The 22,301-nt window shown below is 40.6% G+C and overlaps 1 protein-coding gene across 1 annotated transcript in view; it reads left to right on the forward strand.

The window, feature by feature from the left end:
• LOC111147580 (regulator of calcineurin 2) overlaps positions 1 to 22,301 on the forward strand; it is a 263,914-nt gene that overhangs the window by 37,698 nt on the left and 203,915 nt on the right. Inside the window, exon 2 of the mRNA XM_022503692.1 lies at positions 2,772 to 2,998. Coding sequence (XP_022359400.1) covers positions 2,774 to 2,998 — 225 coding nt within the window. The 5' untranslated portion in view covers positions 2,772 to 2,773. The remainder of the gene's footprint in view (positions 1 to 2,771; positions 2,999 to 22,301) is intronic.

The following is a 22,301-nucleotide window of genomic DNA, read 5'->3' on the forward strand; positions in this document are numbered from 1 at the left end:
TTTCAGAAAAAGAGTAATTGAAACATTCTCAGAAAACATTTAGGAACATTTTGGGATCAATTTTGATTAATTTAAAAATTTTAAATAAGAGGGACGGGATTAAAAATAGAATCAGGGGGCGCCTGGGTAGCTCAGCCGGGTAAGCCACTGCCTTCGGCTCAGGTCATGATCCCGGGGTCCTGGGATCCAGTCCTGCATCAGGCTCTCTGCTCAGCAGGGAGCCTGCTTCCTCCTCTCTTTGCCTGCTTCTCTGCCTATTTGTGATCTTTGTCTGTCAAATAAAATAAATAAATAAATAAATAAATAAATAAAATCAGTATTGACACATAATAGCTATACTTCATGCTACTGGATGATTCTGACTTCATTATTAAGAGGTTTCCTATAATCCACTGATGAAAATAATACTATTTTAATGCTTTTAGTAATTATTCTTAGTATTAATTAGTACTCTAATAATAAATGATGGTTATTATGCATATTACAGTAAATATTTGAAGCAGTGGTATAAATCTTAATATGAAGGAAAACAAATACATATGTAAGTACTGTGTAATTACAAATATTCATATACCTTGGATTAATTGTAGAATAAAACAAAGCTTGAAAGCTGTACTATAGTTTTATTTAAAATAAATTGGGGTGCCTGGGTGGCTCAGTTGATTAAGCATCTGCCTTCAGCTCAGGTCATGATCCCAGGGTCCTGGGATTAAGCCCCGCATTGGGCTGCTTGCTCAGTGGGGAACCTGCTTCTCCCTCTCCCTCTGCAGTTTCTCCTGCTTGTGCTCTGTCAAATAAATAAGTAAAATCCTAAAAAATAACAATAATAAAATAAAATAAATACTTTGTTGGGGCACCTGGGTGGCTCAGTCAGTTAAGCATCTGCCTTCTGCTCAGATCATGATTCCAGGGTCGTGGGATCGAGCCCCACATCGGGCTTCTGAGGGGAACCTGCTTCTCCCTCTGTTTGCACCTCCTGCTGCTTGTGCTCGCTCTCTCTCTCTCTCTCTCTCTCTGTGTCAAATAAATAAATAAAATCTTAAAAAAAAATAGTTCGTTGACTTAAATACAACAAATGTATTAATTAGAGTTGTAAGAACTTTAAAATATAGGAATGGTTCTACTGGATGTTATACGGAATAACAGTTTGTATTTACCACAGTTACATTGATCTGCTTTTAGAGTTATTACCTCAAATTTTTAAATTTTTGGCTTTTGTCCCAGCCAGCCCCAAGATTTTATATGTAATGCATTATTTATATTGCCATCAAGCGATGCCGATCAGGTTCCCATTTGGGCTTTGTTTCTAGGAAATATAGAAACAAAAACATAACCTCATCACCTGATTGATATATTTAGAGCTCAAGAGAGATATACACAGGAACCCCTACTGGTCTGGGGATCAGAATTTGTGTCCAGCAAACGTCATGAGGGCAGAGGGATATTCTGTGGGTCCCACCCGTCTGTCCTGTACTTGGCCATGCTGGGGCTGGGGAAAGGGAACTTACTGAAGATGGCCCAGAAGCCACATTAGAGGTGTCTATCGGCCTTATTTGTATGCCCACGGACAAATTATTTCACCTTCAGGGCTTCAACTTACTGAACATGACAGGCATGAAAATGGATACTAAGGAAAAATATAGCTACTGTCCTCAAAATATGTGGGGAGGCTGATAAAATCTATTACAAGGTGTCAATATAAAAAAAAATGAGAAACCTCTCCAACTGGTTGCAGCTGGGTAGAATTTTGAAATGCTGGAGTTAGGAAATAATAGAATGATTGAACATAGCTAGGTAAGATGAATACTAGAAAGTTCTGTGATGGGGGCTATGAGGAAAGGGAATCTGTATCTAGATCCTGTGGATTAACCGTAATAGTACTTATTTTCAAAATCCAGAATTCACAAATTACTTAGAGTAACGATGCCAGGCAGAAGGTAGGGGTGAGTGTGTGTGTGTGTGTGTGTGCATGCACACGTGTGTGTGTCTTCATTATGGATACTCCATTCACTGCTAGAGTTACCACAGTCAGGATTCGGGTGGTGATGAAGTAGATTGTTCTTCCTTAAATACGAACTTGCACTAGTTTTGACCTGTTCCATTTCCATGGTACAGGAAAGTGAGCTCTGGTGCCAGATTCCCTGGGTTTGAATTCTAGTCCTGCCATTTTATCACTGACATAGTAAAAGTTACTTCCTTGCTTTGTTCTTCAGTTTTTCCATCTGTAAAATGGGGATAACATTGGTACCAATCTCATAGACTGTTGCGAAGATTTAATAGGTTAGTTGATGCGTGTCAATCATTTAGAACAGTTCCTGGAACTCAGTAAAAGATAGACATCAGTAGTGTTGGTGGCAGTGGCGGTGGTGTTACAGAATTCATTATCTAACTTGTCAAAGCCCTCCCTGTTTCTGTTTGATTTTCATACGGTAGCGAAGGCTGGGAGAGGTTACATCTTTTCCAGGTTCTATATCTAGTCAGCGCTGGGTAGCTGGGCTACAGCGCCCAACCTCCAATTTATATCTTGGTTAAGTGGGGTTTTTTGATGATAGAGCTGACTGGGTTGTTGCCTGGAGGCAGAGCTGGATGGGAAATAGTGACTCAAGAGACCAGGGAGGGTAATGTGAACTTTCTGGGTCTTCCTCCTCCTCCTAGTCCCTGCTTCTCATCACACTCCCCTGCTTTGCCCCACACAATCTAGAACCATGGGCTTAGAACCAAGTGTGAAGGAATCAGTGTCTACTAATGTATGTCCGTCTTTGTGTCCTCAGGAATGAGGGGAGAATCCTACTTCATTGGAATGAGGAGCCTGGGGCAGCAGGGGCACATCCCAGAGGATGGAGGACTTCTCTTGCTCTGCTGCATAGACAGAGACTGGGCCGTAACTCGGTGTTTTGCAGAGGAAGCCTTTCAAGCAATCACTGACTTCAACGACCTCCCCAACTCACTGTTTGCGTGCAACGTTCACCAGTCAGTGTTTGAAGGAGAAGAGAGCAAGGTAATGAGCCTTTTCTACTCGGGAATCATGGGGAGATGTGGCATTATCCCAAAGTATTTCCATGGCTTATTTGTGATTGATGGTTTGAAGTTTTGGAAAATGTGTGGTTGTCTCTGTTCTTGGCATGCAGAGCAGGAGGAGAAAAGCCTATTCTAGTTATCAACGAACTGTGACAAGATTGTGGATGTTGAATCAGCTCTCCTCCTCGGAGACTCACGGGCCTATCTAACAGAGCAAGTGGTGTTAGGAATAGCGATTGCAGGAGATACCCCTTGGGCTAGGAAAGAGACGTTGCTTAAAAAAAAGTTTTATTTTTTCCTATTCTGCCAAATGGCACAAGCTCTCTTGTACCCCTACCCCTGCTGCAGTTGGTGAATGTTCCAAGCCTAGCTGTGAGAGGAGTTCCACAGGTGTTATTAGAAAGGTCAGTTGGCTGATCCTCGGAGTCTTGCTTTGCTCAGTGGTATCACACAGGGTGGAATTGTTAAGTGTGTGGCAAGAATTTGAGGAAAAATGGCTGATTTGAAGGGATTGGGGAATGAGGTTGTCTGTGTACAAGTATTTTCCAGAGAATGGAGTTTCCCATCTGAAGAAACAAACCTGATTCAGTGTAAGTATTCTTGGAAATTGGAGTTAAGTATTCTGCTTGGAGATCTTTTTAAAGCTCATTTTAGATTTCTCTGATCTTTTTAGTGGGGTGTCTGACTAGATCAAACCTTTCCTGTCGATGTAGATTTCTTTTCTTTTTTTTTTTTAAATGTAGATTTCTAATTGCAAACATGTACTATAATAGTATGTTATAAAACATGGGCAACACTTTCTGGGGGGAAGGTCCTTTTTTCCTAAACTGAATTATAAGCCTCTGTGTGAGATGTAAGAGTAGGAGTTATGATTGCCCTTTCACAAACTTAGGCTGATTTTGCCAATTGCTGAACTCCTAACTCTTTTGCCTGAAAACAATTACTGGAAGTCTTTTTTTTTTTTAATTGGATTTTATTGGTTTTGTAAATAATTCTGATAGGCTGGAGGATTAGGAATTATAAAGATAGTTTTATATTGATATTACTTTGGAGTTGAACATCAACATGATAGGCTAAAAATAGCTTGAAATCTGAGGCCTTTAATGTGATTAGAACCTCCAGTGTTGTAATCCCTCGACTGTTTGAAGTAAGAAAATTGCATGTGATCTCTTTGAAAGAAACTAGGAATTTTGCTCTTGGATTAAAACCAGTTTATAACACAGATTAGAATTTACTCAGACCCAGTAATTTCCCCCCTGAAATCTGCCTGACATTAACTATGAAACAAATTGTTTTCTCATTCTGTCATCTGTTTATCTAAATGAATCAACAATTAGAAGGATTTTCCTTAGAGACCAAAAGAGGATTTTGATTCTTTCCTGATTAAATACTTCCTGGTAGATTGAAACAGTAGGACCTAGGGAGGAGCTTATCCCATTCTGGAGTGCTGCTCAAGCATGACTGATCTACTGATCCAGGATTGGTTATATAGGAAGACAGAAGCTTGGGCAGAGTTCCCACATCTGTTCTGATACTCTGATCTGTGACTGAATCATGGATTACAAAATACTCTCTTTTAATTTGTATACAAAGTTGGTACATTGCAGCTTGACCAAAAGTATTTGGTTTTTAAATGACCTCGATAAAATATTGAGTTGAAATCAACAAGATGTAGTTCAGCGGAGCCAGTTTCAAATTATTTAGACCACATTTTTATAGTCAAGGAGGTGAATTTTGTAATTGGCCAAAGTCTACATAATTGGACTTATTAAATCAGATGGAAATTCTTCTACTTTGGGGTGGTTTTATAGCCCCCACTTGAGCAAAGTCTACAGGATATCAAATAATCTGATCTAGATTCAGTTTTGATTTATGTATACTAATTATGTATCCATGGTTACGGACGACAAAGCGAGATGATCGGATACCAAATGAGTTGACAGTAGCAAGGAGGCACGACCGTGGGACACTGGAATATGTATTTGGGGAGACTTGGGGATCCTCATTTTCCCTGCCACATCCTTCTCTTCAAGTCCCAGACCTTTATGGTCTTCCTTTGACTTCCACTGATTTTCACCATTTTAACAGAACTGACTTGTTTTGTATGCCAGTCTCTCAGGAAGTTCCGCAGTGTTCAAAGTTCATGAATCTAAGTCACCTAAGTCTGAAAATCATTCTTTCCTGAAGGGTGGACATTTTAGGCACTGTGCTAAGTTGATAAGGGGATATCTTTAGGTGGAGGGAAAAGGAACAGGAGGCATTTCTAGCCCTCCTGCATTTGCCTGTGGGCAAAGCTGGCTGTGGTGATGTTCTAAAATACTTGGCCTTGGGAAGATGCGTTTAGCAGCCTGGAGTTATATCAGGGAGACAAGACATTGGAAATGATGGTTAGTATTCATTTCAGAGGTCCAGGTGGGTAGATGGCAACACATGGAACTTGTCCTTTCTTTCTTGGCACAGTCTGCTTCTGGTTCATTGTTCCTTGATATTGATGGACTATAGTTTAGATTGTTTTTTGCAGGTATTATAAAGCATGCATTTCAACTTCCTTAGCTGGGGAGGAATTACAGCTTTTGCTCTCTGACTATCCTGAATGAGCCTTGTACCAGTCTCTTCTCTGTCTTTCCACCTGTCTGAGACGATTTTTCTGAGCTCTTTTCCTTTTTGAACTACTTTGGAAGCCCCTAAATTGGACTGTTAATATAGGTAACACCACAGGATCTGATCTTCCTGTTATGCTAGTTTTTCTTCATCAGAGTACTTATGAGAAGTTCCTTTCTGCTATCCCGTCTATCCTATTCTGACACCTAAAGAACATTTTAAAAACAGCTTTGTGAAAATTGTTCACCCCGATTTTCTGCTAGGCAGAATTCTGTGAGATTGTATTTTGATTTGATGCTTTTTGCAAGGAGTGAGCACATACTTCAGAGTGGCTTGTTGTGGTCCAGATGGTTGAGATTTGTTTATATAACACAGAAGAGAACCGGAGCTGGAGGAAATTGGCATCTGCAACCAATAAATGCAGATTGCTGTTTGCATGCTACAGCTTGAAACATAAATATTTTTGTATGAAGCACATTTAGAACTGGGATCTTCACAGCTTGCAACACCGAAAAGTTACTAGGGTTCATTTCCCTTTGGCATGCTCCCCTGGGTTTGCCTTTCTGGATCCAGCTGGGCTACAGAGACTCATCTTGAGACAGGTGAGGCTGGAGGGATATCCTGGGGGCTGTCCTGTGTCTGTTCTGAAGATAGGTGAGTGTTTCCTCAATGGGACATTGGCATTCACTGGTAGCTAAAGGAGAACAGGGAAACAACCATCACGAAACATTTAGCCAAATGAGATTGAGTAAGGAGAAACCTGACTTGATAGTGGCCTCCAAAAATGATGAATTTATTCAGTTTAAAAATAATAGTGATTAGGAATAATGGTAGCAGGTACTTATATAGCATACAGCAAGGTGCCAAAGTACTCTTCCAAATGGCTTTATAAACATTAAAGCCTTTAATTGTCATGACAGTCCTATAAGGGGGGGGGGTGTCTTTCTGCTTCTCTCCTCCCGAGTGTCTATCACAGTTGTGTTCCGTGGACCCCTCTGGCTAGTTCTGCCCAGTGTGTAAGCAGAAATGACCTGTCACTTCCAAGTCAAGCATTTAATTATGGATGTTTGACCCTGAAGAATATTCTTTTCACACTGCTGGGGCAACTGGCATTGTACCAGGTGGTGCCTACTCAGGTAGTTTGGGTTGTGGGGTAAGGAGAGTGATGACACAGAGTTCTGGCCAACATGAGGAACATGTAACATGACAAGGGGAAAAAAAAAGCCTTTGTTGCTTTAAACCACTGGGATTAGGGAGTTTGTTCTTAAGAGTGTAACTTAGTCTATCTAGGTTGATACAGTAAGCACAAGTCCTCTCGACGTTCAATTCTGATTCATTACCCACCATACCTTACCATCTCTAAACTCGACCATGGAAAACCAGTTCTAGAAATCAACTTGGCTCTCCACCACTTGAACAGTCAAGTAAAAGAATGTAAAGCAGAGAACTCAGGCAATTCAATAGCAAGACTCAAGCTAGATGTAAATGCATTGAGTCCAAATCAGTTCAGTTGTAAATGTGTAGCAAAGGATAAACAAGAAGATGATTTACTGTAGTTTAAGTGCCGCTGAAGATAGGTTGAAAAAATAAGAAATGAAGTAGACTCTGGTGGCCCGAGGGTGGGAAAATGATAACGGAGCATTTGTTTTAAATACTAAAGCAGTTAACAGTTAAATTAGATATCACATATTTAAGAATACGAGCGAGTTGTGCTGTTTTTCTTGTGCTGTTCATCCCGGATAGGTGAAAGTGACATTTGCAAATAGGTTGTTGCTTTAAAGAAAGTCTGAATTGTGAAAAAGACAGTGGGTATCTTTGTACTCAGTTACGTTATTCCCATTTTGTCTTTTCTCTGGACAGTGACTGGGAACCATAATTAGTCACCGCTAATCACTTGGGGGCACCTGCCAGATGAGAGGCCCAGCGTGGGGCAGATTTGAGAGCTGCTGTAGGACATTCCCTGGAACCTTAACCTTTCTTAAAGTGACTGAAATATTCCAGAGGCATATTTAGTGTCTTGCTTCTCCACAGAACTGAGTGACCCCCTGGGGCTTGAGCATCTGACAAGCCACTCTAAATGCCCCACTTAACTACCTGCAAATAATTGAGGCAGTGGAAAGAATTAAGCCTGGTGCATACAGAGTTGAGAGTATTTGGTTTCTGTGCCAAAGAGAAGGTGAGTGTATATTCCTGATGGCACCTGGGGAAAAACGGCTGCCATGTGCCAGTGGGTCCAGGATGATATTAAAGAGGGACAGGAGGCTTTTTCCCTTCTTGGAAAGATGAAGGTACTTGGAATCCATTTCAGATGGTGGCCATCAGAGCTGCTGCTGGCCTATACAGTGACGCTGTGAATTATGAGAAGGTGCCCCCATGGGCAGAAGTAACCTTAGGACATACTGTCTGGGCCAAGATGGTGAATTTGAAAATGTGGTGGCCTTTTCCCTCAGCTGAAGGGGTGGAAGCCGCCCAGAGCAGTTGTGAGTGGCTTGACAGGTGGAGGGCAGGCTGGATTTCATTCTCTGCTCTCTTCCCAGGTCAGGAGCCCCCGAAAAGTACAAGCAAGGCACAAGCATCACAGTGGTCCTCATCATAATGGATAACTTTCAATTATTTTAAACTTAAAAGGTTGTATAAATTCAAGGATAACTCTTGAGTTGTGTCTCCTAACAACTTTCTTTCTTTAAGAGGCAATTTCAGAGAGGGAACCCTGGGGAAGTGGGGGGAGGAAGTTTTTTATTATTCTCCCTTGCTCCTACCAGCTGAAAATGTCATTGGCCTTACGCTGCCTTTCTGGACTTCATTGATTCTGTTCTTAGGTCAGTGGTCTGAAATTCTGGACCTGTTCAGAGATAACCAAAGAAAGTCAGAGAGCTTGGACATGAACTTTAAAGGAATACCAAGGTATCTTTCACAGCAGGCCTGACATTTAGCTCTGTGGATGAGATCAGTGTGGTATGGATGAGCTGAGAGCCGATCGCATTAATATCATGTGATATTTGCTGCATGAGAGTGGGGTTATTAGGGCACTACTTATACTTTACTATTACCTACTCATTTATAACTATCTACCCACTTACAATTTTGCATACAGTGTTCAATCATACTCTTCTGCCTTTTAAGAAGAATGGATATATAGAGCATAATCTGTGTAGGGTTTTTTTTTTTTTTAAGTTTGATCAGTTTCTGGTGATATTTTGGTAATATTTTTTTGCTGGGGATGTTTTATTATACAGCATAACCATTGCTTTAACTATAAGCACCGTAATCTCCCATCCGTGTTTTGAGGTGGAGACCCATTGATCAGATACATGACATGGGTAAGATTTTTCAGCATATAGGTTGAAATATCACGTCTTGTGCTTTGTTCAAAGCCTACACTTTCCCCCTATAGTTGCAGCTGTTACTAACTCCAGGTCATTTAGTGTATTATTTATGCATAGAAAGCACTGCCTCATATGATGGTCTGGTCTTACATTCCAGCTGGATGAATCCAAGTGTCTTGATGGCAATAGAGAAAGCTCATGGTTCTTCTGCATCCTGTAGTCTCCCCCGTCCCCCCAGTCCTCGATATAACGTGGGCACTTAGAGAGAGACAGAAGGGCCCTGTGCAAGGACTTTGGATCTAGAAGAACCTGGGTCCAGATCCTGCCTCTACTACAGACTCGTTATGTGCTCTTGGCCAACTTCTCTGAATCTCCATTCTCTCTTTTATAAAATGGGGTTGACCATACCTTCTCTGTAGGTGAAATGGGTAATGAGGAGGTGACACGACGCTAGGTCTCCTTGGTTCCCTTCCTTGTTCTCTTTTATTCCCCTCCTCACTACCCAGCCTGTGACTCTCTGTCTCTGGTTCCAGAAAGGAGAGCCCAGATGGCCCCAGTGCTGTGGAGGTAGGAAGAAAGGCTGGATTTAGCCACTCCTTGTAGAATCCTAAGGAAGTTGTGCTTTGATAGGATAGCTTTGGGTTTCAAGAAAGTTTAATTTCAGCCTTTGCCACATGTGAACTGTTTCTGTGTTTGTTCTAGGATACATGTTGTTCAGGCTTCTGCAAAAAAGGTCCATGTGTTATGTTTCTTTCGGAACATAGTACTGAGAAAACCTTGTTTACTTTGGGGAACTGGTTTTTTTTTTTTTTCCCCACTAGGAAGATTATGTAACTTACTTTTTTTTTTCTTAGCTTCCAGGAAGTTCAAATTTAAAATTAATATTCAGTCATGGCTACTGTATTTATTCTTAGTGGTCTTGATATTCTGTTTCTTTTGAAGCAGCCTAATCATGCATAGGTATAATACAAGAACATTTTCTGAATTACCTCACCAAACTGCTCATATCCTTAGGAGAACTTTAACAATTGTCTTTAAATATGTAAGGAGGCTGGCCAGGAGTCACTAAGGGTATATTTTACAGATGTTTAAAATTCCATTATGAATAGAAAAAAAATCACCTTCATTAGTAGATGATATATTTTTAGAATAATATATACATATTTTTGCTATAATTCATATTGTTTGGAAGAATAATTTTAACATATCTTCAAGGGAAAAATGTAACGTGGCAACCACAGTTAACACTTTCCACTGTACATGTGGGCTGCTTGTGTTTAGAGAAGCACCTGGTCACATAACTAGAGCTTTAGTTTGACTCTTAAATCTGATTGTTATTTCTAATACTTAATTGGTGAGAAGATGAACACATAAGCCATTTGAGGTTACATGGATTTAAGTTTGAGATTCTAACATATGAGCCTAATTTTGACTCCTAAAGGCTGAGAGCCAGATTATTTCATGGGAAGATGCCGTGGTTTCAATGCCTGCTCCTTGAGGCTTGTATTCTTTCCTTCGATGAGGTTATATTCCTCCTTGGTACTACATTCTCTCCAGTTGTCAGACTTGCATCAGAAGTGCATTTTAAATTTATCGCTATGTGGGTGAAGTTCAAGGCTTTGCAAGGAGCACAGAAGAATAAAAGAGTTTAGCTTCAAATAGCTTCTTTCAAAATTTTCAGAGGAATGAGTCTTCACTGTGAGAAATTTGGCACCATTAACTACCTTTGGTTCAATCTGCTTCCTACCCCTAGCCCTGCTCTAAATGTGGGAGTCAGCAGGGTGGGGTCATCATGATTTAGAAAGGGGGGAAGGTGGGTGTGCATTTGTTTTCTTAGCTCTACCCTTCCCTACTTCCTGTTGACTACTGGGTTCTCAGCTCCACTGGGGTTGTCTTTCCTCTAAAGAAACTTCTTTAAATTTGTATATCTAAGCAACTATGGTCTCTTTCAAAAGAACTCCTCTTTGGGCCTGATCAAGAGCACTTTCTTTGCAATGTTTTGAGTGATTTGCAAAGCCTTGGTTTTTAGGGTGGATTTGAAGTTGTGGAAACAAAGTTAATGAATGCATGGTGATTCAGGCTGGTAACCCAAGGTAGTAAGCAACATACACAAAACACCAGAAGGAGAATTGCTACAAAATAATAGGAATGGTTTTCTTTTGGAGATTAGGACCTGACTTTGGGGAATTCCAGAAATGCACAATGAAAGTATTACTGCAACAAGGTCACCTTTTTGAAAAAGAAACAGTGGTACATGTAAGACGTAGTGTATTAAATAGGATGCAGGGTTTTTTTGTTTTTGTTTTTTTCTGGTTTTTGTTTGTTTGTTTGTTTTGTTTTGTATCTATTTATAATGCACCCAGCCTTGACTCTCAAACCCCTGTCCCTGGCTTTGTTTCCTGCTGAACAGAGCAAGCCTCAAGAACAGATTCATTGGCTCTGTGGTGTGGGGAACAACCTGTTCTCGAGTATCTCCTACAGGACTCTATAATCTTTTGGACTTGAAGATTTTTTTCCCATTTTTAAAAAAATTCAGTTGTCCAACATATGGTGCATCATTAGTTTCAAGCTGTACAGAGTTCAGTAATCCCTCAGTTGCATACAACACCCGGTGCTCATTCCATCACGTGCCCCTTTTTAATGCCCATCACCCAGTTACCTCCCCTGCCCCCGCAGCAGCCCCAAGTCTGTTCCCTAGAGTTAAGACTCTCTTATGGTTTATCTCCCTCACTGATGACTTGCCATCAGTTTTCCCTCCCTTCCACTGTGGTCCTCTGTGCTGTTTCTTATATTCTACATATGAGTGATAATTGTCTTTCTCTGATTGACTTATTTCACTCAGCATAATACCCTCCAGTTCTATCTCCGTCTGTGTAGGCGGTAAGTATTCATGCTTTCTGATGGCTGAATAATATTCCATTGTGTGTGTTTGTGTGCATGTCTGTATATACATAACACATCTTCTTTATACTTTCATCTGTCCATAGACATCTTGGCTCTTTCCATAGTGTGGCTGTTGTGGACATTGCTGCTGTAAACTTTGGGATTCAGATTCCCCATATCTTTGAAGGTTATTTTCTGGTCAAGAATTCCCTTTTTAGTGAACCCACTCCTAGAAAATATTATATCCTAGGATATACTTAAGACATATCCTAAGATATACAGTCTACATAGTCAGGGAAGGGCTGTGAGTCATAGTATGCTGACAAGGAGAGAGTACTGCATTAATTGAGAAACAAAGGCAGAAGGAAAATTATTAAATTTCTGTACTCTTAGAGCCCATGGACAAGTCCTTGAAACAGGCAGAGTGACATTTCTCTAGGAACTCAGCTGCCTAGATGTTAATACTTCGCTAAGGGCAAAAGGCAATCTCAGGCCCAACTCCCCCCCCCCCATCCTGTAAGTCTACTTTAACCCATAAAAATTCCTTTGGAAACATCCTTTATCTCAACCCCTGTCCCCAACATACATGTTGGCAATCATCCTCCGAGCACATGACCTATCGATATACATCTGAAGAGTCTCGTGACTGAGGGTTTACTGAACAATAATAAATGACATTTTCCTAAAAATTGTTAGCCCCCTCGGGATCCTGAAACATTGTTCCCAAAATACGTGGGAGGGTCACGCTATCCCTCACCCCCTCCCAACTTGGAAGTATAGAATGGACCACTCCTCGTACCTCAGTGCAGCTCTTTCTGCTGTAGGCTGAGTCCTGTCCCCGTGTTTTCATAAAACCACCTTTTTGCACCAAGGATGTCTCAAGAATTCTTTCTTGGCCATCAGCTTCGAACACTAACCATCATTCATCAGTCTCTTCGATCCAGCCATCAAATTTTAAACAATTATTGACTATCTACCATGTCCCAAGCATTGCTCTTGGCGACTGAGAGTATAAAAATGAATGAGGTGCGATCCCTCGTGAAGCTTAATGTTCCCTGGGGTCTGATAATGAGAGCACAAGTCAGGTGAAGTGAGTCATGGCGGTGGATAGAACTGTATAGGAGCCCGCCTAAGAGGGGAGGGAGAAGCCTCTGGGATATGTTTTTGTTTCTTGTTTGGAGCCCCTGCCTTGCCCCTGTACAACAGTCTGGACCCAAAGCGACCCATCCTTTCCGATGCAGTGTGCTGACTGCGGTGACCCGAGGACAGATTTTTCAGCCTGCCTCTTGTGTAATCCGCATTGCTGTCCTGCCTCACAGGCCCTGCTTTGAAAGGACAACTGATGCGTGTGAGTGGCAGAGGGAAAGGACGGACTCCGACTCTGGCAGGGGCTTCCTCCACGAGCGAACCAGGCCACCATGACACGCGACGCGTGGATGGAACATTGTATGTGTGACCCACGTGTCCTCATTTTCTCCTTCAGTGTGTGAAATTTTTGCTTTCCTCAGAAAGTGAGCTGTGAGCTTGCTTATTTTAAAAGCTGCAACCTGTGAGGAGAGAGGGTGTTCTTTGACAACATTACATCATTGAAGCCTCTAGGTGTTGAGTCATCATTATTTTTAGGCAGCTCCATGCTTTTTTTGGTTGTTCTAAGAATAGCCCTTGTGTCTGGACTCTACAGAAAGTCACCTCAATAAGATCCTGTCACCACTCCACAGTTGGAATGGAATGCTTTCTTAATTGCCAGATTCAGGGCGCAGTCATTAGAAGCTTACCTCCCCAACCTTCTGCATTTTTAGGTTTTTTGCAGTCAACATGATGACTTTGTCAGGAGCTGTCACTTGAATTTTTTCAGTCCTTTGTCAAGCTTACGTATTGTTGTAAACAACACCATGAACACCAAAATAAAAAGCCTTCATTCCTGAAGGGCATGCTCCTTTGTGTCTTTACTCAGTGACCCTTTCAGTTTGCAAATTCCTTCATCAGTGAATTTACGGAGTTTTGAAACATTTCAAGGCATATTTCCATGCCTTGTGTTTTATGGATTAAGCAACTCTAGATTCCTCACATGAGGAGCAGGGTAGAGGGCGCTACTGTTGGCATCTATGCAGGATCAACGAAAAGCAGCCAAAATAAATGTTATTATAGCCTGTTAAACGAAATAAGCATATAAATTGTAAACTGTATTAGAACTTGATGACAGGGCAATAAAAAGGACTGAGCAAGCTTGGAAATGGAACTCTGTGGGTCAATACAGAGGCTGGTTTTCCCATTGCCTATTCAGAGCATATGCCCAAATATGATCAATTTATTTTATGTGGCACTTTTAAGCCCACAGGAGTGCTAATGGCTTGCAAGCATAGCCAACTACTCTTCTAACCGAAGCTTAAAGGAAAGCAACTGCTTGGAATAAAAGGAACCAGTTGTTTAATATCATAGGATAATATACCTTTTGTGTCTGAAGGTGACGGAAGGGCAGTCATGCGATCTGCGTCTGTGTGTGGCTGGAAGCACCAGCATCGGTGTGATGGGCCTCTGGGAAGACAGCTTCGTTATGGGCCACTGACAGGGTTCATTCTTCATTAATACCCTCCGGCCTCAAAACCCTCCCCACACAGGCCATCCCATCTCTAGAGAAATGGTATGGCCACAGTGATTAAGAGAGAGGGGCTCTAGCCCCTGTTAGCCCGATCTAAAGCCCGGTTCCACTGCTTGTCACGTGTGTGACTGTGGGCGGTTTACTGAAAATTTCCAACCTCAGTGTCTTCACCGTAAAGTGAAGTATTTACCTCATAGGGTTGTTGTGAAGATGTAAGTGGCATAATCCATGAAGGCTAGTAGTAATAATGTCTGCCCATCCATCTGATCTTTTGCACTTGGCATCATGTAAAACTCATAGGAACTTTTTGCTTTCCTTGTCTTATGCTTGTTGCATAACTCATCAAGGAGCGGTGGTTGGCCTGCATTGTCTATTTCCTTTGCCCCCAGAAGAACTTCTAAATCAAGGTCAGGGTAAATGAGATGACTTTCTTTTGGAATCTGAACAAATAACCAGTGTATTCACAAGAACCAGCCCAGAGGACTCTCCCTTACACACAGTGTCTTGAAGAACAGCCATACATGACTTTATTGTCCCAGTAAACTGCCAATCTGGAATTGCCCTTCTCCTATCCAATACTAGAAAGCTTCATTTTCTTTTATGCTTAGTGTGACGTTGAAAAGACTAGCTGTAGTCATTTGGCCATTCCATTTATATACTTCGATGAGAAGCCTGATGCATGTTGGACTTTATGCTACCGTCTGAACAATGTCCTTAGAAGTTTCTTGAAAAGACCAGTGAGTTTTGCCTTCATGATTTTCTTCCTGTTTGGGCTATCTTTTCATCAGTTTCCAGAGAAAGCTGGATTGGTCAACCAAGCCTTTTTTGTGAGTAATTACAGTCATTTCAGATTTTAATTTCAGGAAACAGAAGTCTACTGAATACAAGATCCTTGTCTTTGCTGGTGTCTCATCCTTACTTGTAGCCAATTTTGAGTATGTGTTAATTGCGGTTGGCAATGTAAGTGGGCCCAATTGCTTTAGAAGGGATTAACATTTACATTAGAAAGAGAAGGTAAATGAGAAAAGCAGAGTATGATTTTTTTTTTTTCATATTCATTAAGTGCTTTAAGAGTTTTTCTTGGAAGATTCTTCCCTTAATCCAAGCGTATTTTTCTGAAGAAAATAGTACAGGAAACATCATAACAAAATAGATGAATGAAAAGTGGCATTTCTGTGGAGGAAAAACATCATTATAAAGAAGATTTAAATGTGTATGAATGACTTTGTTACACTTAAAAAAGTGACTTAAAAAATAATTCTCTAGAAAATCCTATACAGTTCATGTAGACAGAACGATAGTTCATGCCATTGATGGTACCTTTTAAAATTTCCTTTGGCACAGGTTGTTATTGCTGTAATACTAATTATAGCTTGGTGCAAACAAGGTATTAGGATTTATATTCTGATCTATACAGAAATCGCATCTTTAATTAATAATGCATTGCCACACCGATTTCACTGTCAGAGTTTTGTTGCCAGTAATAGATGTAATATGGGAGGCATAGAGCCTTGGGCTGATCTGGTTCAGGGTTTCTGCACTTTGTTGCTACTGACCTTCTGAACGATAATTCTTTGTGTGGCGCTGCCCTGTGCATTGTAGGATGTTCCCTGCATCCCTCTCTGTACCCGCTAGATGCTGGTAGTGTCCCCCCCCCCCCACCATGCTTTGACAGCCAAAAATGTCCCCAGAACTTGCCAAAGGTCCCCTGGAGGACAGAATCACCCTGGGTTTGTGACACACTGGTCTAGTTGATGGTTTCAAACCACAGATTAGAGGAACTGCCTGGGCATTTCTTCATACCAGTTCTAGGACCTCATCTCACTGGGTCAGAATCTCCTGGGGTGAGTTTCTAGAAGCAGCACTAAAAGAAAAAGTTGTAATCCAATTGTTGAGACCTCATTCTGAGTTCCAAGTGAGGAGGCTGAAATTCTTGCAGTTTTCTCTTTGTAAACCTCCTTTGGAAGAGTGACTGGCTTAGTGACATGGAGGCAGGTCCCTGAGAGGTCCTTCCTTCATTCGCAAAAAGCTCTTTTGGAATATTGCACAAGAGTGTGTCTCCTTAGACCACAGGAGACACTGAAGCCTCCCCTTTAGCTGTGGCCATGACTGCCCCCCACACCTAGGATGCCAGAAATGGTGGCATCCAGGCCAGTGAAGATTTTTGAGAGAATTTGTTGAGTCATCATTGATTGGTATCGCTGGTATCATGGTCAGCAAGTCCTCATGTGGTGGGACTCAGCACTTCTAGAATTTTGGCATATATTTGGTATGCCAGGAAGAGCAGCTATCTTTTGTCAGACGTGTGGGTCAGGCAGGTGGTGTGAGTGGGGGTTGAAGAAAGATGGCGTTGGGATAATGGCTAATCAGCCCATTCACCAGCTGAAGGAAATTTTAAAGTACTGAAGATAAATTAATGACCCTATGAGAATCACACAGAAGTCTTGGATCAGGGTTTTACAGGTATCCTCTGTTATTAGTGCCATTTTTTAGTTATACCCAGTGGTACGGAAGTGAGTTCTTACCAGCTTAGCAGACTGAGCAGCAGCTTACAGCATGGCTTAAAATTGGCCATGGGAGAATTTACACTATGGAAATGAGCAAGCTCTGTAAATCGGATTTGTTTGTTTTCCTATAGTATTAGCGCCCTGTTGCTGCTCTAACAAATGACCACAAATGCATAATTTTCAGCATTGTAAAAAGGAACACTGAGATTTGATAGTACATCCCTGATGATTATTATTGTTAACCTCAATTTATATGGCACATAGAGCTGAAGAAGTTAGTTACTTCTCCAAAGCCATCTGGAGATTGCTCATAATTTAGGACTTTCTTAATTGGTGAGCCAAGATTGCTTGTTTCCCTGTCTTCCCCGAAAGGGAAGTATATAACAAGTATACTTAAAATCCAGGGATAATGTTTAATATGTTACAGAGAGCATACCCGTGTCCTCAGGTTTATACTAACTTAACTTTTTGACTCTTAACAGAGCAGAATGACATATATATCCCACTTTCTCACGCATGAGTGGTGAACTGACACAATTAAACAAGTCTCCTCGACTAAATTATTTATTATCACAGTTTTAAGATTTTTGTGTTGCTAATACCTTCAGTGTGTTATCAGTTGCCTACTTGTGGTACTAGTTGAGTTAATGAACACATTGCCCAAGTTTGCTGCTAATGGGTTATCTTTAAGTTTCCTCTGCTGCATTGTTTTTAAAGACATGGATGGCTTTTGATGAAGCATGTAAAATAAGTAGAATCAGAAGATGAAATTAACACACAAATTTGTTATTATGGCGAATTAGCTTTCCTAAGCTGACACGAAATGTAGTTAAAATTTTAAGTATAGCTTATAAACTGTCTTGAAGAACATTGTGCAGTTCGTTGGTAGGGAAGAGGAGTGACAAACAGAGAATTTCCCATAAGCCTTCTACCTTAGTCACATGTTTGGGCATCTATCTAATTTTGAACAGAATTGCCCCGATTTTGATATATTAATGTGCAGATGTAGCTTGTGATACAAACTCAAAAAATTCCAGGGCTTTCTCTTTCCTGTTTTAATTGGAAATTACATAAACTTATCCGATACTGTGAATGTAGAAATTCGTTTTAGTACTAATGACCCTTTAAAATGTTAGAGCATTGGCCTGGCTGAATCAGTGGACACTCTAGGGCATTTTTCCCCCTTTTTTATCTCTAAATTTTAAATCAATGTCAGGTTGAAATGAAAAGAGGCCGGTAAATAAATGGCTTGCTCTCTAACTTACGTGAGGACTGTAACGTGCGCACTTCTTGTGGCATTCGAGAGCAATTTTAATAATACAACATCAGTTGCTTTGCTGGTCCCTAGGAACAAATATTTCTAGTTCTTCTAATACTTAAGAGCACCATGAAGGCACAGGAATCACCGCCAGCATTCCACTGTTGTTGAGTCCTGACCAGGACAAGAAGTTGACTTTTTAAGGTTGTTTTTCTCTGAGAGAATTTATTGAGGACTGACATGTATTAAATAATATCTTTAGTATAATGTTATTTTTTTTTTCTCTAGAGGTTTTCATTAACATTTAAAAGCGAGTCATTTTTCTTTTTAAATAAGGATCTGCCATGATATCTAAAATTCGAACAGGAAAATACAAGTGTGTATATATATGTGTGTGTGTATGTGTGTATGTCTATATCTATTATCTATGTATTGATAATTATAGATATAGATGTATATATATATAGATGTATAGAGATATATAGATACACACACACACACGATTCTGGGAAGATAGTTAATGAGAAGAAAATCATGTAGCCATTGCTTGAAGTTTCCAGCAAAAATTCCTCCAAGAGCACCTCCCACTACCATATTCTGTTTCTGCCTTCATTCATTAATTATTTATACCAGCCATATTCTTCTCTGCCAGAGATCATTTTCCTGATTGATGGCATCTGGAATCCTCTCCATGAAAGTATTTTAAAGGTTGTATAAGGAAAGATGACTTTTTCTTTTTCCTCGTCCCTCAATATTTAATAACTCTTAGACCCTACAGCTAATAGCCTGCCTTGGTTCCCTTCTCTGTTGTTTCCCATCTCATCCAAATGTGCTGGGCATTTGCTATTGCCCATCTCTTTAAAGAAAGCAACCTTTTATTTCTCAGTCAGAATAAATCAAAGGGAAACCACGCCTGGTAGATGATGATAGGGAGTCGCATATACAAATTGCCCATGAGAAGGCCAGTTTTAAACCACATTAGGGAGACTAGGTGGATTCCATTTAAGTATAAATGTGAGTGGATATTATTGCTTTTGTCTCTCTCTTTATTCTGCTGAGCAGTTTCCTCCAAGCCTTTAATTGCCCCCTACACCCTAATTAATACCTGCCCCAAATCTTCCTTGTCCTAAACCACCTTCCTGAGCCAAGTGTCCAATAGCTGTTCTTGACACTCAGCATGTTCTAAAGTAAACTCTTGCTCTTTTCCTGCCCACCAGGTTTTCTTCCACTGTTCCCTGTGTTCCTGACCTGAATGTCTCTTCTCCCAGTTCTTCAGATGAGCAACTCTCCTGTCCCTCATCCTCACCATCAACAACCAGTCCTGATGATTCCATCTCCTAAACTCCTGTCCAGTTTGACCATTTTCTTTTAACCCTGGTCCAAGTGTCTTCCATGTGGACTATGGTGGTTGGCTCTTTCCTGATCTCTGACTAGCTCCCTCTTGCTGCCCTTTAATCTATCTCTCTCTGTACATGGAATCTTTTTGTTGTTGTTACTGTTTCAAATCTCAAGTGTGATGTGTCTGATACTCACCACAGGCTTCCCATTCCCTTGAGGATAAAGAAATGATCCTTTAAATCGCAGTATTCTTGGTTTGGTCATCCAGGCACACCCACCTCATAGCTTTTCCCTCACATCCTCACATCCCTTGGGCTCTCTGCCTTTTTTCAGTTTTCAGGAGTTGTCATGTCCCCAGGGCCTTTGCATGTGCTGCTATGTCTGCCAGCATCTGTCTTATGTACCCCCATCCCCACCCCTCCAGTGCCAGTCCCAGACCTCATTAATTCCTGTTACGTATTTTCATGGTGTGTTGTTTCTTTCCTTCAGAGTGTTCAGCTCACCATGAATGATCCCTCTATTTATAGGATTGTTAACAAAACTCTAGGGTCCGTGAGAGAAACATGTACGCCTTACTTGACATTTTCCAGCACTTACCACAGGTGTACACATTTGTTGAGGAAGTGAATATGTAATACTTTTAATATTTTCTGTACAAAATTGTTATATTTCTATATATTTTGATATACTTAGATATCAGTCTTTCCAGTGCTGCCTGTATGGATGGAGACAACTCACATGGGACCAGTATATTTCTTCCAGAAATTAAAACTTTGATTACTCTAAAGATAATTTTTTTCCTTCTTCAGTATAATAACTAAGACAACTCTGAAGAGTTGGCTGCCATCTACAAAGGACTTCCCCTGAGTTACTTCATTTGAAATAACAGAAAAGATGTTATCTAGAAGACATGGTGTGCTGTGGTCATTTGTCGGTGTTCACAGAGATGTGGCATAATCCAGCCTTGAACCTTGTCTTTTGGTCCAAGACCAGATGCCTCTTTGTGCAAAGTTGCCTCTTAAATGGCATGTTCAAGGTACACCCCTCTAGACTTGTTTCTGTGATTCTGTTATTCATGCATATTTTGTATGCTGTGTTCCCCTATATTGAATGGAATGCTTTAGGTGCAGTTCCATAATGATTTTTATAATCTTAGGTCATCATAGTTTCTGCCTATTTCTCACATTGTGGTTTGCTTTTTAAAAATAATTGTAAGTCTAATTTATATTGTATTATAAGCTTTTACTCAATTGATTGCCTGACACTGTTTCTGAGGCTGAGGTCATCTGCCTTTATCTTCTGAATATTTATGTTATTTACATTTAAAGGTGATGCCTTGGCAGTATGAATTTATCTCCTCTCATTCTTGATAGTAAAGATGTGTTGGTTTCTCCTATTTCTCTTAAAAAACCAGAGCCCATTGTTGATCATATACCAATGCAGATATATTGCTTTGAAGGTCATGTGACTCTGAGAGCTGGGTTAAGGAAGTAGGATGTTAATAAGCATTTACAATGTGCATTGTTATAGTCACCTGATAGGTATATCAGCATTTATTTATTCAGTACAGATATTTATCCAGTCCTGACATGCATCAAGTCCTTGGGAAACAATTTGATGAAAAATAATTGGTAGTATTTATTGAGCTCTAGGCATACACTGTATGCCTAGCACTGTTTTAATTATTTTATAGGTGTGAACTCATTTAGCCTTAATAACAATGCAGTGCTGAAGGTACCACTATTTCTGCTGACTTACCAATGAGGAACTGAAGCACAGGTTCAGCAACTAGTTCAAGGTCAGGTAGGGATGTGGATCTAGAAACTCTTGCTCTAAAGTGTGTGCATACAACCATTAAGCTGGGCTACCGAGAGGAATCAGTAGCAATTCTTATGGGAGATCAAATGAACATAGGAATAAAGGACAGTGTGGTTTTTAAAAAAGGAATTGACTACAATTTTTTGTGATTATATATTTAATTTCCTTGAGATTTTGGCATATGTGGTTCATCTAGTCAGTCCTGAAATAATGTCTAAGCATTAATCAAGATTTCTTATTTTGGGGCGCCTGGGTGGCTCAGTGGGTTAAAGACTCTACCTTCGGCTCGGGTCATGGTCCCAGGGTCCTGGGATCGAGCCCCGCATCGGGCTCCCTGCTCGGCAGGGAGCCTGCTTCCTCCTCTCTCTCTCTCTGCCTGCCTCTCTGCCTACTTGTAATCTGTCTGTCAAACAAATAAAAAAAATATATATTTAAAAAAAAAAAAGATTTCTTATTTTTAGGAGTTCTAAATTCAAGTTATTAAAAAAAAGTTTTAATTATTTTAGGGTTCAGGAAACCATCCCAGTGATTGTCCCCCCACCTCATCCCCCTCGATAAGGTGATTCTCCCTTTCATCCTACTCCGTGGGATCCATCCTACATGGAAGGGGGACTGTCATCACCATTCTGTTCAGAAGAGTGAAGGCACTTTCTCGAGGTCACATAGCTACTGAGTGGTAACAAAATGTTTGCAGACTCAGACCGTTAGCTGTGTTTGTTACAAGTCTCCCACAGTTCACATCCTTTCCCTGCCCCTTCCTAACCGTGCCCTGAGGCTAGGGATTTAATATTTGTGTGCCTCAGTTTCCTCATTTGTAAAATGAATGTAAGAATAACTAAGGGTGAAAATTAAATTAGATAATTTGTTTAAAGCACACAGAACATAGCCTGTTTTGCGGTAATTGCTCAATAAAAATACCTCCTCGGAGACCTACAGACCTGTTTGTTTTTCTT

The sequence above is a fragment of the Enhydra lutris genome, unplaced genomic scaffold (genome assembly GCF_002288905.1).
Source record: "Enhydra lutris kenyoni isolate GAN:26980312 unplaced genomic scaffold, ASM228890v2 scaffoldscaffold17, whole genome shotgun sequence".
Taxonomy (NCBI): Eukaryota; Metazoa; Chordata; class Mammalia; order Carnivora; family Mustelidae; genus Enhydra; species Enhydra lutris.